Raw genomic sequence first — 22,334 nt, forward strand, 5'->3', positions numbered from 1 at the left:
CATGAATAAAACCATTCAGCCAAACTCGTTAGACCCTTTTCTGGTTTCTTTTAACATAATTTATCTTGAAGCTTTGAGACTGTAACGGAATCTATCTTAACCTTTACATGCCCAAGATTTATCAATCACATTTGTGATTCTTTTAATTTTTAAAAATGCATCACTTCCTTTTATCCAACTATATCTATTTGTCTCAAATCTGTGTAGTCTGAATGAGGAAATAATGATATTGTGTTTTTTATTAAAAATTGTATTGAGATAATTGTGGATTTGCATGTAATTGTAACAGCAATACAGACCACTCTTATACACTTTACCTAGTTTTCACCATGGTAATATTTTACAGAACCATAGTATAATATCACAACCAGAACATTTGACATTGATGCAATCAATCCACAGATCTTAATCCCGTTTTCTTGTATTCCTTTGTAAATGTGTATGTGGATATGTATGTGTATTAGATTCTACGCCACTTGGTCACTTGTACAAGTTTGTGTATCTACCACCGACTTCAAGTCATCAAACAATCCCAATACCGTAAAGATCCCTTGTGTTGCTTTTTTATAAGCACACCCACTGCCTTTAAGAACAAATGTGTTATCACTAAGCCCTGGAAACCATTCATCTGCTGTTTATGTATAACGTTTTCAAATTTCAAAAATGTTTTATAAATAGAAACATGCAGTACTTGCTTTTTAATTTGGAATTGGCTTTTTTCACTTAGCATGATTCCCTGCAGATTGATCCAGATTGTGGTGTATATCAAGTTTGTTTATTTTTATTACTGAATAATATTCCATAATATGTATGTGCCACAATTTGTTTAACCACCATTAATTTGTTGAAGGATGTCAGGGCTGATTACAGTTTTTGCTATCACAAATAAAGATACTGTAAACATTTGTATACAGATTTTTATGTCAAAGTAAGTTTTCATTTCCCTAGGATGAATTTCCAAAAGTACAACACTGGATTGTACAGTAATTGTATATCTAATTTTGTAAGAAACTGCCAACATGTTTTCCAAAACGGCTGTATCATTTTCCGTTTCCACCAGCAATGGATGATTGATCTGGTTTCTTTACATCCTTGTCAGCATTTGGAATTGTCATTATTTATTTACTTATTTGTCAGTCATTTTGAATAAGTGGGTAGTGATATCTCATTATTTTGAAAATCACTGTTAGCTAATTACGTTCAACATCTTTTCATGCACTTATTTGCCTACCATACTGTTTTTAATGTTTCCACTGATTCTACATACTTACATTACTTATTAAAAATTATGCCTTTGATTAAGTTACCCTGATTAAGAAAGTTTATAGATACCTATTGCTGTGAGAGAAGGATCCCAAATTCTTACTCTGACCTGTAGCCTTATAATCTGGCTCTTGCAATTATTTTAACCTTCAATGATGAACTCTTCACACATATAGCTGAGGCAATAAAGTCTAGAGAATAGCCACGTAATATGGGTCTACAACCAGGAGTGTGGGAAGCAAAGTGAAGTTAAAAATGTGACTTCTCAGTATATGCTGCCTTAAAATTTCCAGGCATGATGCAAATGTATAATGATTTTTTTAAGAAACATTATTATTTACTAAAGAATATTACTTTTTTCCAGCTTACAAAGCTCTTTTATTTATTTATTTATTTATTTATTATTATACTTTAAGTTTTAGGGTACATGTGCACAATGTGCAGGTTAGTTACATATGTATACATGTGCCATGCTGGTGCGCTGCACCCACTAACTCGTCATCTAGCATTAGGTATATCTCCCAATGCTATCCCTCCCCCCTCCCCCCACCCCACAACAGTCCCTAGAGTGTGATGTTCCCCTTCCTATGTCCATGTGTTCTCATTGTTCAATTCCCACCTATGAGTGAGAATATGTGGTGTTTGGTTTTTTGTTTTTGTGATAGTTTACTGAGAATGATGATTTCCAATTTCATCCATGTCCCTACAAAGGACATGAACTCATCCTTTTTTACGGCTGCATAGTATTCCATGGTGTATATGTGCCACATTTTCTTAATCCAGTCTATCATTGTTGGAAATTTGGGTTGGTTCAAGTCTTTGCTATTGTTAATAATGCCTTAATAAACATATGTGTGCATGTGTCTTTATAGCAGCATGATTTATAGTCCTTTGGGTATATACCCAGTAATGGGATGGCTGGGTCAAATGGTATTTCTAGTCCTAGATCCCTGAGGAATCGCCACACTGACTTCCACAATGGTTGAACTAGTTTACAGTCCCCCCAACAGTGTAAAAGTGTTCCTATTTCTCCACATCCTCTCCAGCACCTGTTGTTTCCTGACTTTTTAATGATCGCCATTCTAACTGCTGTGAGATGGTATCTCATTGTGGTTTTGATTTGCATTTCTCTGATGGCCAGTGATGGTGAGCATTTTTTCATGTGTTTTTTGGCTGCATAAATGTCTTCTTTTGAGAAGTGTCTGTTCATGTCCTTCGCCCACTTTTTGATGGGGTTGTTTCTTTTTTTCTTGTAGATTTGTCAGAATATTAATTTTTATAATTGATGACCTTTCACCATAATGTGTTACATTGCTTCAATATTTTCTTTTAAGTGTTCCCATGATATTTCCCAGCTATTTTTCCAAAACAGCATCATTAATAAACTAATTTTCTTAAACATAAGAAAATAAGAAACATGCATAACTAAAGGTATATATCTTAAAGATTAAAATTTTAACAATATGCTAACATGATTACCATATCTCCTACTTGACCTAAATATTTTTTTCTCACTCCTAAACAAACCAACAAGCATAAAGGCATTGACAGTACCCTGTAAATTATTTATTTTCACCTGAGTTAATATAATTAATGATATCATTAATGCCCTCAGGTCCAACAAAAGAATAAACAATTCAAAAATCTTGATGAATCATTTCTTATTAGAAATAGCTCACTAATTAATTCATGCATGTGAAACAGTTAATAATTAAAACCTGAGGTTATGGTGGGAGAATCGCTTGAGCTCAGAAGTTTCAGACCAGCCTGGGCTAAATGGTGAAACCCCTTCACAATAAAAACAACAACAAAAAAATGCAAAAATTAGCCATAGGTGGTGGTGCAGGCCTGTAGTCCCAGCTACTCGGAAGGTTGAGGTGGGAGGATCACATGAGCCCTGGCAGCAGAGGTTGCAATGAACCGAGATCATGCCACTACACTCCAGCCTGGGTGACGAAGTGAGACCCTGTCTCCACAAAAAAAAGAAAATGTAAAACCCATCAAGGACTTTAGAAAATATTATAAATTTAAAATAATAATAATAAAATTATATAAATAAATTAAATTAAAATAATAAACAAAAATATATTCTTTAAATTCTTCCTCACAAAATAGGCTCTGATTGCTTTTTATACAAAAATGATCTGATTTCAGAGGACATTAGATAAACACATAGAATATTAATGTTTGCGATTTGACGTTACTTATAAAATATGTTCATAAAATGTATTAACTTAGCATATTAACAGTCTTTTGAATGTTATTAGCAATTATTTTTATGCAATATATTTTTCTACACAGAGGTGCACTACTTTAGCACATTGTTAATTTAGGTCTTGGAAATCACTAAAAATGAAGGATTTGACACTACCAAAATTTTATATTTTTTCTCAAATTTAATACTTTGGCCAATCTGAAGTTACTCTGTTTTTACCCTTATTTCTGAGTAATTGTGGACTCTTCCTCCAAAACTGTATCTGTGAGAGTTCCCAAACTGGCACATTAAGAGTGGGAATAATTATCAGACTTAGATTAGAAGGGCTTCTGAATGCTAGATTGAGCATTTGAGAATTTTCTTCCAAAGGTAGTAGGACTCTCTAAAGTTTTCGATCAGGGAAACATCATAAAAATGATATTTTAGATATTTAATTTGAGTACATAGAAGGCTGAGAGAACAGTTAAAACGCTATGAACCATATTCCACCATTTTCATTATACAGATTTGAATCAAATAGGTGAGCGATGGATAAAAATAATTGATGTATGGGGAGAAACATAAAAGAAACACAAGAGTATCTGATAATTAATGAGCAAGCAGAAGTTAAGAAAGATTTGGTAACAGTTCAAAGAAACCAGAAAGAGAGCAAACCAGTTTGATTTTTTTGTTTGATTAATGATACGTTTATTTGCTGATATATGTTTTTGTTAATGCCTTTGGGGATAGATGTGGTATAAGGGCCAATTTTAAACATGTTAATTTTTATGTAACAATAAAATCCAAACAAAGGGCTAAACAGTTTGTTCTAAAAAATGAAAGGATTCTTTGGAGAGATATAAGGGTTGGAGATATAAATTTGTCACCCTGATAGTTGTTAATTGACACCATGAAGGAAGAAGTATCAGAAAGAGGGAGAAAGAAGGGGAGGATAAAAAACAAAAATACAGAAAGAAATGGAGAGAAGTGAGAAGGGTCAGGAGTGAGCGTTCATGAAGAATCATTCATACATTGCTGTGGGAAGAGAATATGAAGCCATCAGAACCGACAAAGCAGTGCTTCATAGAGACGGACAGAGTAAAACAGCTTGTCTGATGCCATAGAAACCAAGAGGAGGAGAGTTTCAAGTTTAAGGTATACGTTTAAGTCAAACGCCTTACAATGGTGGAGGGTAAGTTAAATAGAGAAGCACTCATTGCATGTGGCAAATATCATCGTCTGTGGAATTCAAAGGCAGAAGAATAAAAAATTTCAGAGAGAATTTTAAAATGTTGGTTCTTAGATAAGGCTGGTTTCAGATACCTCTGTCAAGATGCTGACAAATAGGAAATATAAGAATGGTAAATAAAGCAGGAGATAATAAGTATAAGTGATATTTACTATTTATTTAAGGCTGTCAGTAGTTGAAGCTCTATGCTAAGTGCATTATGTGTATTATCTTGAATCTTAACAGAAATATAATGATCAAAGGAAATTATCCGTATTTAAAGATTATGCAAATGGGACTTTAAAAGGTTAAGTAATTTTCTTGACCCATATGTGTAGTAAATGCTGGACCTATTTTCCAATTTGGATTGAACTAACCCTAGTAAGTTTAGATATAAAGATTTATTTCTCCCTAAAGGTGATATCTGCTTAGGCTTGTAAGCAGCAGAGTAGTTTATAAGGCAGCAAAACCCTCTCCCAGAGGGAGATCTTTGAAAGTTTAGCATTTCTCAAATGTGGGAAGTGGGAATGGATTAATACACGGAGCAAATGAAGACGTCTCATTACGGGGATGATTTTTCTAGGAAATTAATTAGAGAATTAAGGCATTCAAGCAGCAGTTGCAGCTCACTCAAGTAACATTGAGTTTCTGAGTGAAGTCTGCATGGGTTTCTCTAGAAACAGTGACCTCTGCCAAAAAAAGAAGGAGAAAGAGAGAAAAAAAGTAGTGGTAGAAATAATATGAGTTTAGAGATTAATAAAGCAGACCTTGGGGAAAGGGTACTAGCGACTCTGGGGGTAGTTTTTTCCTACCTCATTTATACTGTAGCCAATAACTAAATTTCTTACCATAGACCTTAGCGTCAGAGACTAGGAGAAAACAGGGTAATACTATTGTATATATTATGCAAAAAGAGAGAAGGTAAGAGCACTGACTTACATTGAAAATAATAGTTTTACTCAAAACAGCTGTTAATAATATTGGGATCTAAATACTGGTCTAGAATATTTGAAAGTAGATCAGTGCAAGAGGGTCCTCAGCAAATCACTTAGTTTTGGTAGAAAGAATCAAGAACAATGTGACTAAAATAGAAAGGGAGGTGTCTGGAGATCCAAATCTCTTGGTAGGCCAACATCTGGTATGGGGTTGTGAAAAACAAAACACAGATTGTTATTAATTTCTATGACAATATTTGATACCATGAAGCTGAACTAGTGCTACTTTGAAGTTATCAAATTGATCATGTCATTAAACAAGAAGCATGCTAGATATTCTATGGAGAGATTCTCATAAACATTAGTACAATTTATTTTGCCCTATAGGCGTTTTATTTTAATCAAGATTAGTTATCAGCACAAAAATAAAATTTATTTGCTTATTTAAGTACAACTACCTAATCATGTTCATATTCCTCTTATAATGGGAATTTTATGCTAAAATCTAAAATGTTTCATCTAAATCTATGTATATAAAGAGTAGGTGATGTAAATGTATCCAATCGTAAGATAGGTTTCTATACTTCTAAATGTTTACCTTCATATTTTTCAAAAAGTGAATTTATTTATGAAATATACTTACTGGTTATATTGTGCTTTACATTGTATTTTTATAATAATATTCAGAATAGTGATATTATATTTTACTTCAATGAGGTCATAGTCACATTATTTTGGTCATCAATGTCTCCAATGTCTGTGGGGAAAAAAAATCCCATCTGGGTTCATCAGATTCTTTTCTAGAGAACAGCAGAATACAAACTCTAAAAATGTCAAATCTTATATACCTGGCACCTCCTATTTAGATTAAGGTGTTTGAAGTCAATAAAGGAGTTCCATTTTAATTCACAGACCTAAGGCCCCTAGACGAATACTATGCAAACAACATGCATTCATTTTTTATTATGACAAGGAAATAATCAGTGACTTAGTGATGCTCTCAAATCTCTATTTGGAAAGTAAATATTTTCTATTAAAGATGACTTTTCAATTACACACTTTTAAGAAAGGATATTAGGGGAAATCTCAGCTAAGTGTGGGTAAATTGCTTAAATCATGAATTGATTACTGTCTATTAAGCAGCTTTTATTTTGAATGCATGTGATCACTTTAACCACAAGCTCCATTTTCTGTATCTCCTATCAGCAGTTGCAGCATCCAGCGATCAAAGCCAGATTCCTATAATTGCTGTGTCTGTGACAGTGGGAGTCATTTTGTTGGCAGTGGTTATCGGCGTCCTCCTCAGTGGAAGGTAAGAGAGGAAGCTGTGATTCTGAAGTTTTGCAGCTGATCTTTTCCTCACCTTGATCTGACCATTTGGCTGTTGAGCACATCCCAAAACAAATCAGGCAAGCGATATATCAGCAGATAATCTCAATACATGACGCAATTCCTGAGCCTTATCTTGTTCATATTATTGATATTTTTTAAGCCCACAATTTCTCTTTTTAGGTATGCTCTCTTCACAAGAGCTGTATTGATGTGGTATTGTTTATTCGATTAATATAGCTGTATCTCTTTATATGATACATATTTTTTAATCTGAAATTTTTTTATCTCTCAAAATTGTATATGGTTGCCTGCTTCAAGTTTAATTAGTATTTGGGAAAAGCTATCTCTGTACCAAGTATATTTTTGAGGAATAAGACATAATTCTATTTAGTCAGCATTCTATCCTAACAGGGTGGTGTATACAAAGCAGAAATTATGGCAAACAAGCTACTTGGAAAATGACCAGACATTTTCACTGACCACTTTTATTTTCAGCTTCTAAGTGATTTCAACCTGAATGCTTCAATCATGATATATACTGATTTGAAGTGAATTGTATTAAATATTATCTAAATAGATACATGAATATATAATATATTACATATCTACATTTTTCATTTTATACCAAAAAGAGATAAAGTCTTAACAATAGCTATTCTAGGTGTTTTCTGATATTGGGCTGAGCATAATCAACCTCCTTAAAAATAAAATAAAATGCAATAAAGTAGAATAAAACAAACTATATAAAACAAGAGTATGCTGTTTTCCTACAATAAACATAGTTTCATGTATTTTTAAAATCCAGGCCATTATTAGAAGGAATATTTAGTAATGGGAGCTGTCCATTTGAAAATATATTTTGGTGTTAGATCATTATAGAAAACTTAATGAAAGTCTTCATGGAAATATTTATTTCTGAGCAAAAAAAAGTGAAAATGTACCATAAAGTCCAAAAAAAGCCAGGAAATCAATGTTCATATTGATTTTGTTACTGTTCTACTCATTTACTGTTGACTCTTCAGCACCTATTCAACTCATAAATATACAGAATTGGGCACTTTTCAATGTGCTGCATATTGTGCTCTGAAAAGATTTTTGATTATATCCTTAAATTACAGAAGTAACAGTTTATTTTTATAAAATATTGCAAATTATTTTGAACATTTCCTCATTGTATATGAAAATTCTATTACTTCTGGTCCTTATTTATTTGAGTGTTTGAAGTTTTCTTAAGAATATATGCAGTAATTCATTGCTTACTTTTAATGTTAGATTAGCATTTACGTATTTTTAGAATTTCTAGCCTAGGGGACAGTTTGTGTTCTGTTGAGGACAATTAAGCCCATCCCAGCCAGGGGGATAGCTATCTAGTGCCCCACTGATTTCATCTCTCTGAAGTCACCTGGGGAGAATGCACAACCTATATCCCTGCTTTCTGGAAGATAAGCTGATTTCATCAGTCTTGTCAGATTTTGATCCCATAGTATAATCAAGTTGCATGAATTGTAACTAGTAGGAAAACTACCATGTGACAATGTGTCTTTTCTACCCCAAAGTATAGATGATGCCTTTGTGGAGCTGGTTTGTAATGCCATTTCTTTACTTCTGACTGAGATAAGAGTTAGTGATTTCCTTTCTAATAAATTAAATAAACATTAGTTATATTTATAGCCATGGAGGTTATAAGAAGATTCTGTATTTGTTGTGTGCACACTTAGGAGAAATGAATAAAAATGGAAAAAAAAGAACCAAGGTCTAGAATCCAATAAATCTGTGTTTTTGAGAATTGATTAAAGAATACACATCAAATATAAGAAATATGTTGTTGTAGACTTAGCACAGTGAATTTACTGGTGACATTTTACTATGGATTCTTACTTACCCTTATGTGGCATCTTTCACATTAGATAAAATGTTTGAAAGAACTTTTAATCTACTTACTATTTGGTAACCGAAGGATAGTATCATTTTAGTGCATACATGCGCACATTCCTACAAAGTCACCCATACACTTTGTATCGGTTCTCACACTGCTATGAAGAACTGTTCAAGACTGGGTAATTTATAAAGAAAAGTGGTTTAATTGAGTCATAGTTCCACATGGCGGGGGTGGTCTCAGGAAACTCATAATCATGGAGGAAGACACCTGTTCACAAGGCAACAGGAAGGAGAAGTGCTGAAAGGGGAGGAACCAAGGGGTAAGAGCCCCTTAAAAAACCATTAGATCTCCTGAGAACAATCTTACTATCATGAGAACAGCATGTGGAAAACCGCTCGCATGATCCAATTACCTCCACCTGGTCTCTCCCTTGACATGTGGGGATTATGGGGATTATAATGCAAGATGAGATTTGGGTGGGGACACAAAGCCTAACCATCTCTCTCTCTCTCTCTCTTTCTCTCTCTCTCTCTCTCTCACACACACACACACAAATTCTATATATACCTGAAATTGCTCTTCAAGAACAATGAAATTTTAGTATAATGTCTCATTTGTACTAGAATCAGGTATGTACTCAAAACACATAGCTTAATTTTCTGCCAAATCCAAAGCTTGGTAAAAAAATTTTTGAACATTTTGTCTAATGAAAGTGTAATTACTTTTAAAAACAGCAACATCTTAGCAATTAGTACATTGTTCATTCATATTAAAATTCTTTCCTAATCCAATTTAATTTCACAACATAGTTTAAGATGCTGACACTAGGAATTTGCAGTTGAAAAGACAGCACATTTCGCCAAAAACGAATCTGAGGCTTATAGTTTTTTAGAAACCAACTTTTTGCATGAAATTTTAATTACTTTATTTGTTGGATGTATTTTCTTGAGTTTCAGGGGGCATTTGTCATGTGATAGAAACATCTTTGGCCATTGTATTGTACTCTTCATGGACAAACTACTTTATATTTTATTATATAAATATAACTAAAAGCTAAATGATATGATTCTTGAAAGACTTTTTCTATCTCACTTAATGCAATAAACTTTGTAATTTTTATTTGGACCCATTAAATATAACTCACCCTGCAGTACCTAGATTGTCCTGAATTAACTCAGTAAAGATTTGTTAAATAAATGGAAAACTAAATGAAGAAATGTGGCCAAAACCTAACATAAATTTGGGAAACTATATTTGAGTAATAGCAAATTATTTTAAAAAGCTTGTCCTAGGAAAGATGTAAAAATATAGGATTATATATGTTGCTCCCGTCTCTCTGTGCTAAAACATGATTGATTTTTTTTCTTTCTCTCTCTCTCACACACACACACATGCACACACACACACACACATGACTACCATCTCACTTTGAAATTACCCTTATTACTTTCTAATATCTGGAATATGATATGATAACCCAGATATTTGCTCTTAGGTAACATATCATTTAAGTAAAAATAATTAGACTCATCATTGGTTAAATAAGTTAATTTTATTTTGATACATTGCAAAATATTAATATCACTTGCATGTAATATTCATTGGCAATTTATTTTATGATTTGGGTCCAAGAGGAAATATATCTTGAAGATCCATATTCACTGAAAATTTGTATTTTTATTTAGACAAAAAAAGTGCAAATGATGACACACTGGGTATTGTGAAACTAATCTATTTCAAAGAAAAAATATTAACTTTTAAAATTCTAAAATATGCTCAAGGATGAAAAATAAATCAAATATAGAGACTTTTTAATCTTTTCAGGCTTAAATTGATTACGCAGAAATCTTTTGGAATCTTCCTACCTAGACACAATTTAAAATAATGTAAAGTATCCATCTTGAAGGAAAAATCCTATTTAACAAAATGGCAAAGAAGTATAACATGTTAGAATTCTTGACAATTTTAGAATGTGGGTGATCTTCCTTTTTAAATGTGTTAAGTAATCTATGGGGTATTTTCTGCAGGGTTCAGACTCTCTTCACTGTTTCCCATTAACCTTTAAATGTTTCTTACAGGATTATAAAACAATTGATATGCCTTCCACAAACTATGAGCTAATCATCTTAGGATGGAAATAAATTAAGCCTCTTTATATGCACAGCATATTGAAATTGCCCTTTAATCTGTCTCTTTTATCACTAATGACATTGGGCATTGATAACTTTCTTTTGTCCTAATTTTGTAGAGTTTATCTCTTATATTTACTGTTTTACAGATTTGTAAATGTTTAATTGACCAGTCTTTCACCAATGAATATTTTCACTGTTTTCCAGTTAAATGTTTGAGAAAGTTTTTCACTTTATTTTTTCCTCTTTTTAATACTTTAAATATGATTATTGATATAAAATTGACTTTTTTATTTATCTGTGTCCTTATTTCAGACAGTCTAAATTCTGAAAATTAACTACTGAATAGTTCAGAGGCTGATGAAAAGCTTAAAGTAACAAGATTTAGTGGTATAGACATACAAAGGAAAACATCTTTTAGTTTATAGAAGCAATCTCTTTTTTGAACCTTTCTCAATACAACCTTCATTATGGGATTAAAGAATATTTTTTAATACTATGTTTCTGATCACTGATTTATTATGTGATCCTGAATTTAATTAAATTTCAAGCATGCAGAACTTCACTTTTTGTATTAAATTAAGTCCACATACACAATTAGAAGTAAAAACATAGACATTGCACACATGTACTTTTCCACCCTTGTTTGCACATGTTCTTGCATATAAACAAAACACTTAAAACTTTTTGGTAATTTTAAAAACAGGAAACAAAAAAGCCAAAAATATCTTCTGAAGAGGAAGAATAATTCTGTTATGCTGCTTGGCCTTATATATGATTTTGTCACAGGATTCTTAGGGTGTTGCTTTTCCAGGCAGAAGCCTCTGTGGCCGGGGCACCTTTGCCCGAGTTTTGCTCAGGCCTGTTAGGCTTGTTCTGCCCACTCGCCCTGGCAGGCTGCACTCATCTTGTGTTACCAGCCTGAATCCCACAATTGCAAAGGGCAAGCCAGGCATGGAGCAGTGAGGGGTGCATGAGTGAGTGAGCACAGTGTCTGGCCACTGAGCACACAGCCTGGCACGCTGCCTGCTGTGGAGGGGTGGGTTGCTCCTGGTACCAGCACAAGTACTTAATTAGTGCCAGCTGCAGCTGAATCAGATGCATTGCAAGTAGCTTTCACTGTGGGCACCATGTCTGGATGAGGGGAATGTGGTGATGCCTGGAAACTTGGAAATGCCAGAAACTGCAAAGCCCCAAAGAGGGTGTCACATTCCTGACTCGGAGCACCCCTAGGTCTGGACTCCCCAAAGGGTTGCCACTCTTCTCTCCTTCTCATTGCCAGCAATATGGTGAGTGTAGTTGAGAGGTGTGTTTTAGCCCTGTTTGTTACAGCTCTTCCACTCTCACCACTCAGTGTGTCAGAAGTTCTTATCTCATGCTCAGGAAGAATGAGGTACATGGACAACTGTAGAATGAGCAAGGTTAAGGGGTGCTTTATTGAGTAACAGTACAGCTTTAAGGAGACCCAAAATGGGTAGCTCCTTTCTGCAGGTAGATCATCCCAGTGAGTGCAGCTCTCAGGAGAGGAGACCCAGAGTGTGTAGCTCCTATCTGCAGGCATGTTGTCCCAATATCTGAAGCCCTTAGTGGAGAATAGACCCAGAGTGGGTAGCTCCTATTTGCAGGCAGGGAGTCCTGTTGTCTCCCCAGTGTGGCTGAGTCCAGGGTTTTTATGGGCTTCCAAAGGAAGAAAGTGTGTGTTGAGTGGACTATGGGCAGCCATAGGCAGGCGAGAGAAAGCACCATAACTTCTCACTCTGGACCACAGAAGTGACAGCTTAGCCCCCAGGCTTCAGGCCATCCCTGGCTTGAAGGTGAGGCTTCACTGGGGAGCCACTGTCTTCTGTCCAGGATCCTGTCTGCCTCCTGCCACCATCAATATGCTGTCCACAGCACCCAGGCTGTTCATGCCGAGGGGTTCCTGCAGGCCCATGCTGAGCCACTCTCAGATTTCCCTCAACTCTCTCCTGTGCTCATAGGTGCCCAAAGTCCAGAGGGAGCCAAGGTGACAGGGGACTGCTTTGTCAGCACCACCCCAAGTGTGCACACATCTGCCTGGGTCACAACAGCACCCAGGGTCATCCTCAACTTTGCTCCAAAATCAGAGTGGGCACCAGGAGCAGGGAGAGGCCAGGCAGTGGTAACAGGCCCTTCTGAGCCTACAGGGGCAGGGGGCTTCTCAGGCCCCTGAGAGCACAAGAATGCTTGGTTCCTCAGCTGTGGCTGGGTGTCTGCAGCTGCACTTAAGAGGGTGGGGCTCCTCCCCTGCCAACTTGGAAGGGGGGTGGTGAGGCTTCTACCTTTTCCTGGCTCATGCTCATTTCATGGAGCACACAGCCCAGGCCATGCCTCCTCCACTACAACCAGTTTCTTTGCAACCGCTGCTCCAGACAGGCCACCACTGCCATCAATCCCCCCTCTGAAGAGGTACATCTAACTGCCATTAGGATAGGGACAATGACTACTCTTAACTGCTTCATATGATAGGGGGCATTTTTCTGGGGAAAACAGCAGTCAGATCTCTCTCAGAGGCCTATCTAAGGGTCCCTGGTAAGAAAGGAGCCATCATCTGAGGCTCCCGTTGCATGACTGCTGGGAGTTTGATGGCCTCAAGACAAGAAGAAACACATTTTACAAGGAGGTTAAGTGTGCATGGATCAAGTGTGAGTATTATACAAAGAGGAGCTAAAAGGAAAAAAAAAAAAACTAGAAATCTAAAACGTAGACTATTTTGAAAAAGAATGTTGTGACTAAGCTGTTTCATCCTGGTCAAAAAAATTAAGTCTTGTATGGGGGCAGTTAAACTTTAAGAGAGAAATAACTCTTTTGAGGGGGTAGATAATCCCTTGGGAGTTCAGGATTAAGGAGTCCTTGACAAAAATGTTTTAGGTGGGGAACAGAACAAAGGTGAGAACAGTAAGCAAGAGGTCTCCCCAACTACAACTAAGGGTTTGGGAAAAATATTGGGTTAGATGTGTTCCTGAGATGCCCTCCCCACTCCACAATCTTGCTAAGAGAGGAGAGGGGAGCTGTATTGGAGAGAACTGAAAGACCTGCTCCAGTGTCCAGGAGGAGGTCCACCTTTCTCCCTTTGACTTCTGAACCATCAGAGCCAGGGAGAAGTACCCCAGGGCCCATCAGTCCTGCTGGACCATTTGGGCTGGACCCAGTGACCTGTCTGCAAGGACAGTCTGCTCTTCAGTGGTCCCCATTGCAAATTGGACAGGGCCAAAGTGGCCTCCTCCTGCTGTCCAGACAGTCCTTCCTAAAGTGCCACAGCTTGCCACATTTGTAGCAGTTAACAGGTCTATCCAAGGGATTTTGGGATTTGTGAGCCTGCAAGGCAGCTGTTAGAGCCTCTCCCTTTTTCTTGTGTCTCCTTTCCCTCTCTTGGGCCTCCTCCTGATTCCTATTGTAAAAGACTGTGGTGGCCACTTTCAGGAGGTTCTCTAAAGTACTATCTGGTGCCATGGCCTGTTTCTGCAGCTTCCTCCTGATATCAGGGGCTGCTTGAATAATGAACTTATCCTTCAGGATCAGTTGTCCCTCAACTGAATCAGGAGTTAGAGACATGTGCTTTACCAAGGCCCCTCTTTGCCTTTCCAGGAAGGCAGTGGGATTTTCATCTAATCCCTGTTCTATCATGAATAGCTTGGACTAATTGAAAGGCTTAGTCCTAGTCCTTTGTAACCCCTCCAGTATACACACATGAAAGTGCTTCCTCTTTCATTCTTCCGTTTCATCATTGGGGTCGCATTTAGGGTCCTCCAGTGGTACTGCTGTTCTTCCAGTGGGATAAGGCTCATCCCCTTCTCTGAAACTATATGAGATACAAAAGTCGTACCAAAAATTCTGTACTGCTTGCAGGGTGGCCTGCTTTTCAGTGGTAGTCAGAGTCTGATTCAAAAGTAACATAATGTCCTTCCAGGTGAGTTCAAATACTTGAGTTAAATTCTGGAAGGCTTCTATATAACTGTCAGGTCATCTGAATACTTTACAATATTCCCCTTAATTAGCCTTAAGGCCTGTAGAGAAAAAGGAACCTGGACCCTAATCAATATCTAGGTAGCAGGGGGTTGGTATGTCAGCACTGCCCCGAATGCACACACACCAGCAAGGTTTTAACAGTGCCCAAGCTTATCCTCAGCTTTGCTTTGAAATCAGAGCTGGTGCCAGTAGCAGCAAGAGGCCAGGCAGCAGGAGCAGGCACGTCTGAGCCTACAGGGGCAGGGAGTCTTTTGGGGTTCCCCAAAGCACAGGGATGCCCAGATCTACATCCACAGTTGGGTGGCTGCAGCTGTGCCTAGAAGAGCAGGGCTCCTGCCCTGCCAATTTGGAAGGGGGTTGGTTTCCATCCATTGACATCTTCTGCTGGCTCCATAGAGCGCATAACCATGGCCTCACCTCCCCCTCTCCAGTCGGTGCCTTTGCAGTGGTCATTCCAGTCATGCCACCACTGCCATCCATTTTAAGGCTATTTATATGTGAGTTTAATGCTATGATGTTCCTTAGATGATAAATTTAATTTGAGAAATGGCTTAATGCCTGTTAAAAAGTTATATTTTCTGGCCAACCAGTCTTCTCTTTGATTGTCATGGTCATGTTCAAATCATGTACCTGGACATAAAACTGCTCAATCCTATTTCTCTTTATGTTCTATTCAACAATTGAAACTCAATCCATTTGAAATGTCTCAGTTTTCTGAAGCAAAAATTCTTTAGAAGTCAGCCAATACTATAACAGAGGCTATCATAATTATGATCATCAGACCATGTAGAAATTAGAGAAACAAGTAAATTTGTATAAAATGGTAGGTTTTATTGTTTCAAGAAAATAATATTAAAATTTAGCCTTTTGTACTTACTTTTAAGTCCCTTGAAGTAAGATAGGTTGTAAATGACATCTTCACAATTATCCATTACAAACATTTTTGGACACTTATTGCACATAAACACAAAGGTAAGTCCAGGACATGTGATATAAGAAAGCAGTGTTCTTTCTATAAATGTTTTTACTCTTACTTAGTAGCCTGATAAGTAGTCAAAATTTTATAAAACACAATTACAGTAGTTAGGCATAGAAGAAGAGTTTACAATACAATTGGAATCTGTCCCTTCATGATAACTTTTCAGTTAGTCTGAATCATTAATTCAAGAAGTATTTGAGTTCTTGCTACATGCCTGGCACAGTTCTTATGTTAGTCAAAGCAATGGCTTGATGGTAAAATCCTTTGAACTTAGAAAGTTTTCTTCAAGCTCATTTGGGGCCAAATAAAATATTTATGCCAGAGTTTTTAATGCAGCTATTTAATTTAGACACATCAACGAGCTTGACTACATCTGATATCAAAGCATCATAGTTTCTTGAAAGAGTACTTTGTGCAGAGTATATTCATGAAGGGTATGCGCTAAAACCTGCAGAGAAGCTTCTTTGCCTAATGGAAGTAACATGGTAATAATAATGATAAGTATAACATTATCTAACATTAATTACATAGCATTTCCTACTAGGCAATGTTCTAAAGGTTTTACAAGTAATATCTCACAACACCACGATGTCTCAATACTAGATCTTATCTAATTTATAGCTGATAAAATTATCTTCTTGCTGTTTCTTAAAAATTGTAAGAATGGTCCTGCCTTAATTCTTTGGTATTGGCTCTTCTTACTGTCTAAAACTTCCTTGACACAGAGAACCATATAGCTTCTTTCTTCTTTCAAATCTTTGCTCAATCTTGTTCTCTCTATTGAGCATACTAAAAAGATGACTTGATTATTTCCTCTGCACACCATGCATCATTTTTAGTCTGTCTGTCCTACTAGAGAAGGATAAAAAATAATAGGGATTTTTATCTGTGCCTTTTTTCCTCTTGGAAAGTGTCCAGAACATAAATTGTTGTATACAACTAGTCAGTAAGGGCTTGGACCATGAACCCAGCTCTGACGTCAGGGCCTTTGCTCTTTAGGATATAACTTCCCCAAGACTTGTGATTATTCAACTTTTGAACTTTTGTGTGGGAAGCCTCTGATTTTCTGCTGCTAAAAATAATGGAATTTACATTTTAAAACTTTAGAAACTATCAGAAATATGAATAAAACATCTCTTAGAAATTAATATTAATGGTAGCTTGACACTAAAAAATACATTGAATTTTAGTAGATCCTCCTCCCTTCATGGGACAAGTATACCCAGTAAATTGTATTCATTCTAAAATCATGCAAATTAAATGTCACCAACTCCATGGTCATTCCTGACTTTGTGAACCCTGGTTAATTCCATTTCTGTCTACCCTTAAAACTTTATTTTCTCACTAAAGTAGTTTTAGTTCACCATTTAATGTATCTGTCACCCCAGTAGATATGTACTCATCTTGAATATCCAGATTATAATGTAGGTCCTGGGTAAATGTCTAATGAAAGTATGACTGGAGGAGTGCAGCTGGAGTTTAAGACTATTGAAAATGTGCTTCAAACTACCTTTCCAGAATTATCACTATATGTTGTTGTCTTGAATTTCTTTGCTTGCAAATGATAGAAGGCATAATTTAGAGTGGCTTAATCTAAAAGGAAATTATTGATCTTGCAGCTGAAAAGTTCCCAGATATTAAAACATTAAGTCTAAAGAACAGGTACTGATAGATCCAGGTGTTTAAAATAATATCTGTTATGCAATTGAGACATAATTCAAGAATGTTGTTGAACAAATATGGTATTTAAAGGCATTGATTAAAATGAAGTTATTGGATAAAACCTTGGGACACTGTGATATTGAAAAGTAGGGTGGAAGAATAAGATCCAGCCACAGTCAGCTAAGAAGGAGAGGCCCATGAGGTTGGAAGAGATCAGGCAACTGCTGGGTCACTAAGGGGAAATGGTCACTGTGTTGAACACAGATTTGACTTTAGGGCTCTCACCCTTCACTCTCAGAGCTGAAATGGCACAGGCTGTTACAGAAACTTGATACCCAGCTCCACAGAGTAAGTCAATCAGTAGCACTGGGACCTTAACTAAGGAGAGGATAGAGAAGTTACACTTTGTGACCAACACCATAGGAACTCACAACTGAAACTGAAAATAGGATCAGTTTCATACAAAGCACGTGGACTGAGAATGAGGAAAGAGAATCTCTCACTCTACACTCTTTTTCACATCCTCCATTTGCTTGGAAAAAGCTTCATATTATCTCTCAATATTTAAGCCTTACTGACATGTGAAGTCTTATATCAAACTTTCTGTCATGAATAGAGGAAAAAGAAATTCCTCAATCCCTTTAGCCAAAGTATTCTCTCCTTTGAACAATATATCAAAACAATATATCAGTATTCTCATAGAATTTAACACTTTCAGCCACAAATTATAGGGCATTGTGTAAATATCTTCTCTCTTCTGCCGGCCAGTAAGTATTTAGAGAATAAAGCCTTCTGTGGCTTTCCTACATAACTTAATTAAATAAATAACTCATAAGTTATTGAATTAAAGATGAGCTGTGCATCAATCTCCATTTGAAGTGGTTTGTCCATTTTTCCCATTAATGTTGACATTTTAGAAAATGAAAAACTTTAATATCTCTAAAATAAACATAATGAAATGCTCAACCCATAAATATACCTTTAAATAAATATAATCCTTTTGATCCCATCACAAAGTAAATGCAATGATTTCAAGAAGTAGTGCATAGGAGTTAATAAATCCTCACTAGCTTTTGATTTTATTTCTTTGACATCTGGACATGCTTATACCATTGTCATGATGTACCTGGTGACATCAAGCAGCAATAACTTTTATAAATTGATATATTTGGCATCTATAACATGATTAGGCTTGTATAGATTCAGAATTTAATAAGTTATAATAAGAAAAATAAATTTTATGAAAACATTTTAATCTCATAAATATTATATTTTAAAATAATGATAACCAAACATTTGTAATCATATATACAATCCCTGATTTTAGAAAAAAGCTCAATAAAAGTAAATCTCAGAAGCTTATGAGTTAGGAATAGATGTAACTTTGTAAAACTGTAAAAAATCCAGACGTGTATTGATTTAATATCTGAGGGTTTTTATCTCTTCTATTTTCCCATGATTACATGCTTTTTTCTTCAAAGGCTCTGAATCAAAATAATTAGAGAGCAGATCATAATTTATTAATAACTGACAAATGGGGATTAGGGCCGAGTGATGCCAGGAAGACAAGGAACATAGCAACAACTAATTGCCCACTGTGGGAAGTAAACCGTCCTAGGAAACTGAACTTAGGAGGGTTACTGGCTCAATTGCTCAACACTATTGAACATCCACTATTGAACAGATCAAATATGTAAACATGCTTCAATGCTCAGGAAGTTATATTGAGGCAAGCATTTGAAAGAAAAACTCAGTTTATGGTACTGGAAACAACAGGTTAATATCACTCACTTGCAAAGATATAAATTATTTAAGTAAAGAATCAAATGACTTAGATTTCACCTAGTATGAAGCAAAGGGCAGGTCAAAAGCCTAACCACAAGAGCAAAATACACTTTTTGTCTAAAGCTCCATTTGCTCAAAGCTCCATTTCTCTAAGAATGTGATCCCTATCTGAAAGAGTACAGGCTGGCACTCCAGAAGACGCTGGGCTCTGACGGAAGACCCTCCTAGGTTTCTGGGAATTTTACACATCTCTCAGAACCCACAATAACACAGCCTTTCACAGGAACCTGATACCCAGCTCCACAGTGAAAATCAATAGCACTGCCCTATGCCAAAGGCTAGAACATCTATTCAACAAAGAAATCAGTTAATTTCCTGAGTCATGTCTGGAAGTATACTCATTGTTGAAAAATGAATCAAAGTGTCTCAGATGATTTTAAACATCAGGTAAAAGCCACATTTGTTCAAGATCTGTGCTTTATAAGGTCTTACATGAACCAGGAAAAAAAGAAAATGTTTCTAATAGATCAGCAACTCAATCTCAAGCAGCTGAATTCTTTATTATGCCATTTGGAAGGACTGACTTTGTATACTGCTGATGGCTGTGATAGTTACAGTGATAAAAAGCATATTATATTTCAACTGATATCGTTAGGCTTTGTGTCCCCACCCAAATCTCATCTTGAATTATAATCCTCATAATCACCTCATGTCAAACGAGAGACCAGGTGGAGGTAACTGAATCATGGGGGCAGTTTCCCCTATGTTGTTCTCATGATCCTGAGTGAGTTCTTACAAGAACTAATGGTTTTATAATGTGCTCTTACCACTTTGCTTGGCACTTCTCCTTCCTGCTGCCTTATGAAAAACGTCCCTTGCTTCCCCCTCCACAATGATTCAGGATTGTAAGTTTCCTGAGGCCTCTCCACCCACTTTCTCTTATAAATTACCCAGTCTCCAACAGTTCTTTATAGCAGAATGAAAACAAACTGATACACCAATTATTTTGCTTACCAAAATTCCCTTACTGTCTCTTACTCCTTGTTTCTCTCATTACTTTTTTTCTCCTCTAATGTTTTAATCTCACAGAAAAATGGCATACTTTTATGTATTAAATATTAGTTATGTCTGCTTTCATCGTCACACTGTGTTTTAGCCATCGTTATTATAGATGACAATCTCAGTTGATTTTGTTGTTATTTTGGGACTCTTCCTTGTTGTTGTTTTAAATAACATATTATCATTTCTTCCTGTTTGCAAGATTCGGCACTGGAATCTGCATACCCATGATGGTTGCTGTTTGTTGAGTTCTTGCCCTGTGTTCATCTAACTGATGGTTAGTAAGGTATGACCACAGGAAGAAACACAGAAGAGGCATAGGAAAACAAAGTTTATTATACTCTCAGGTCCTAGAAACAGAAGGTATGGCACGTCATGCAGGGCCATCAGAGAAACACCAGATTTTGGTCAGGAGGAAGAAGACAGGAGTGAGGGGAAATTCTAGGAGTGAGCCTTTGTTGGTGTTTCTATGTGAAAGTATATTGGCTAGTTTGAAGAATTCTGGCAAACTTTGGGCTTATAGAAGAGGTCTCTAGTTGCCTGGAACCTGGGCCTGGTGTTATTAAGGCAGGGGAATATTGCCTCCTGAAGTTAATGGGAGGTTAAAAAAGGTATTGCTCCAGATTGGTTAGTTTGCATCTCAAATACATGCTGTAGGCTAAGTACTTTGCTACTTCTAGGAACTGGATAGCCATGAGAGGGGCAGTCTTTCCCCAGCCAGAGAGGTTTTCAAGATGTCAAAATATCATAATATACAGACAGAGAAAATATATAAAAAAATAGAGTACTCTTGGACCAGGATAGATTGATAGGTTGAAACGCAATGAAAGCCAAGAAATATAGTTGAAAGTTTAGTGTAGTTTTTTTTCCCCCTTACTACACCCCTACTTCCATGCAGAAGGCAAGATCTCATCAAGTTGGCAAGGTTTGACCTCCCTATGGAAATTAATTGGGGAAAACCTCTGTTTCCCAAGTTTTTTCTAGGCTGTGTTCAGACCAACTTTGTAATTCCTCTTTAGTGTCCCTCCAGACAGATAATTCCATAGATTCAAATAGTCCCATGTACCTCACAAGTACCTCTTGCCTACCTCCAATAGTTCTCAATGCCTCTGATGTTGGAGAATCCTAGTGCTTCTCTGATATTGCTGTGCCTATTCCCCTTGATTTTTCCTGAAGCAAATTGCGTAGCCTTTGTTTAAACTGATCCTCTCCATAGATAATGCACAGATCCTGCCAACATTAAAGACCAAATAATCTATTATCCATGTTGAATTTCAATTGAAGTCATGTAGCTTTGATTATTTAATCATTTAATTCAATTGTTTAATACATTTATTAATATCCTTAGTGTTTAATACAAAGAGAAACCTGTTTCAAAATATGGAGAAATATTACACATACAATGTAAAAGATAATCATAATGTGCAATTACAGAGATAAGAGTTGAATCTTCAGAAATATTCAAGAATATAAGATGAAGTCAAGTACTTTTTATATTAATATTAATTTTTCCTAGATATACTGGAATTTTACCAAAAATCTGCAAAGCTAATGTTGTTCAAGAGATTTTTGGATATGCCAGCACCACAATGCTATATTTTTAAGGATGCAAAGTTCAGTATAACTATTTAAGCAATGTACACATTAAGCCTGCACAAGTATTCTGATTTTCCTAATTTGCTGCAAGGAAAAATATAAGGAATTACCAATTTAGAGGTCCAATCTTCCTCAGACAACTTTTAAGATGAAATTCAGCCACTTAAATCATTAATTTCTATGTAATCATACCAAAGATGATCTAAAACTCCAACAAGGAATCATCAAATTAGCATGAATTCAATATTTACATGATAAGTGAATTAAAATTATTTACATAGGAATTTAGATGGACCTAAAACCATA

The 22,334-nt window shown here is 36.1% G+C and overlaps 1 protein-coding gene across 10 annotated transcripts in view; it reads left to right on the forward strand.

Annotated features, from left to right (window-relative positions):
* The window catches only part of EPHA5 (EPH receptor A5), a 352,552-nt gene that overhangs the window by 260,089 nt on the left and 70,129 nt on the right, over window positions 1–22,334 (forward strand). For 7 of the 10 annotated variants that reach the window (XM_009447819.5, XM_063809606.1, XM_009447820.4 and 4 more), the window contains one exon: window positions 6,827–6,932. In XM_009447819.5, coding sequence (XP_009446094.1) covers window positions 6,827–6,932 — 106 coding nt within the window. The remainder of the gene's footprint in view (window positions 1–6,826; window positions 6,933–22,334) is intronic. The other 3 variants (XM_001165182.6, XM_001165218.6, XM_009447822.5) reach the window with 1 other exon arrangement.

This window comes from Pan troglodytes, chromosome 3 (assembly GCF_028858775.2).
Source record: "Pan troglodytes isolate AG18354 chromosome 3, NHGRI_mPanTro3-v2.0_pri, whole genome shotgun sequence".
NCBI classification, from domain to species: Eukaryota; Metazoa; Chordata; class Mammalia; order Primates; family Hominidae; genus Pan; species Pan troglodytes.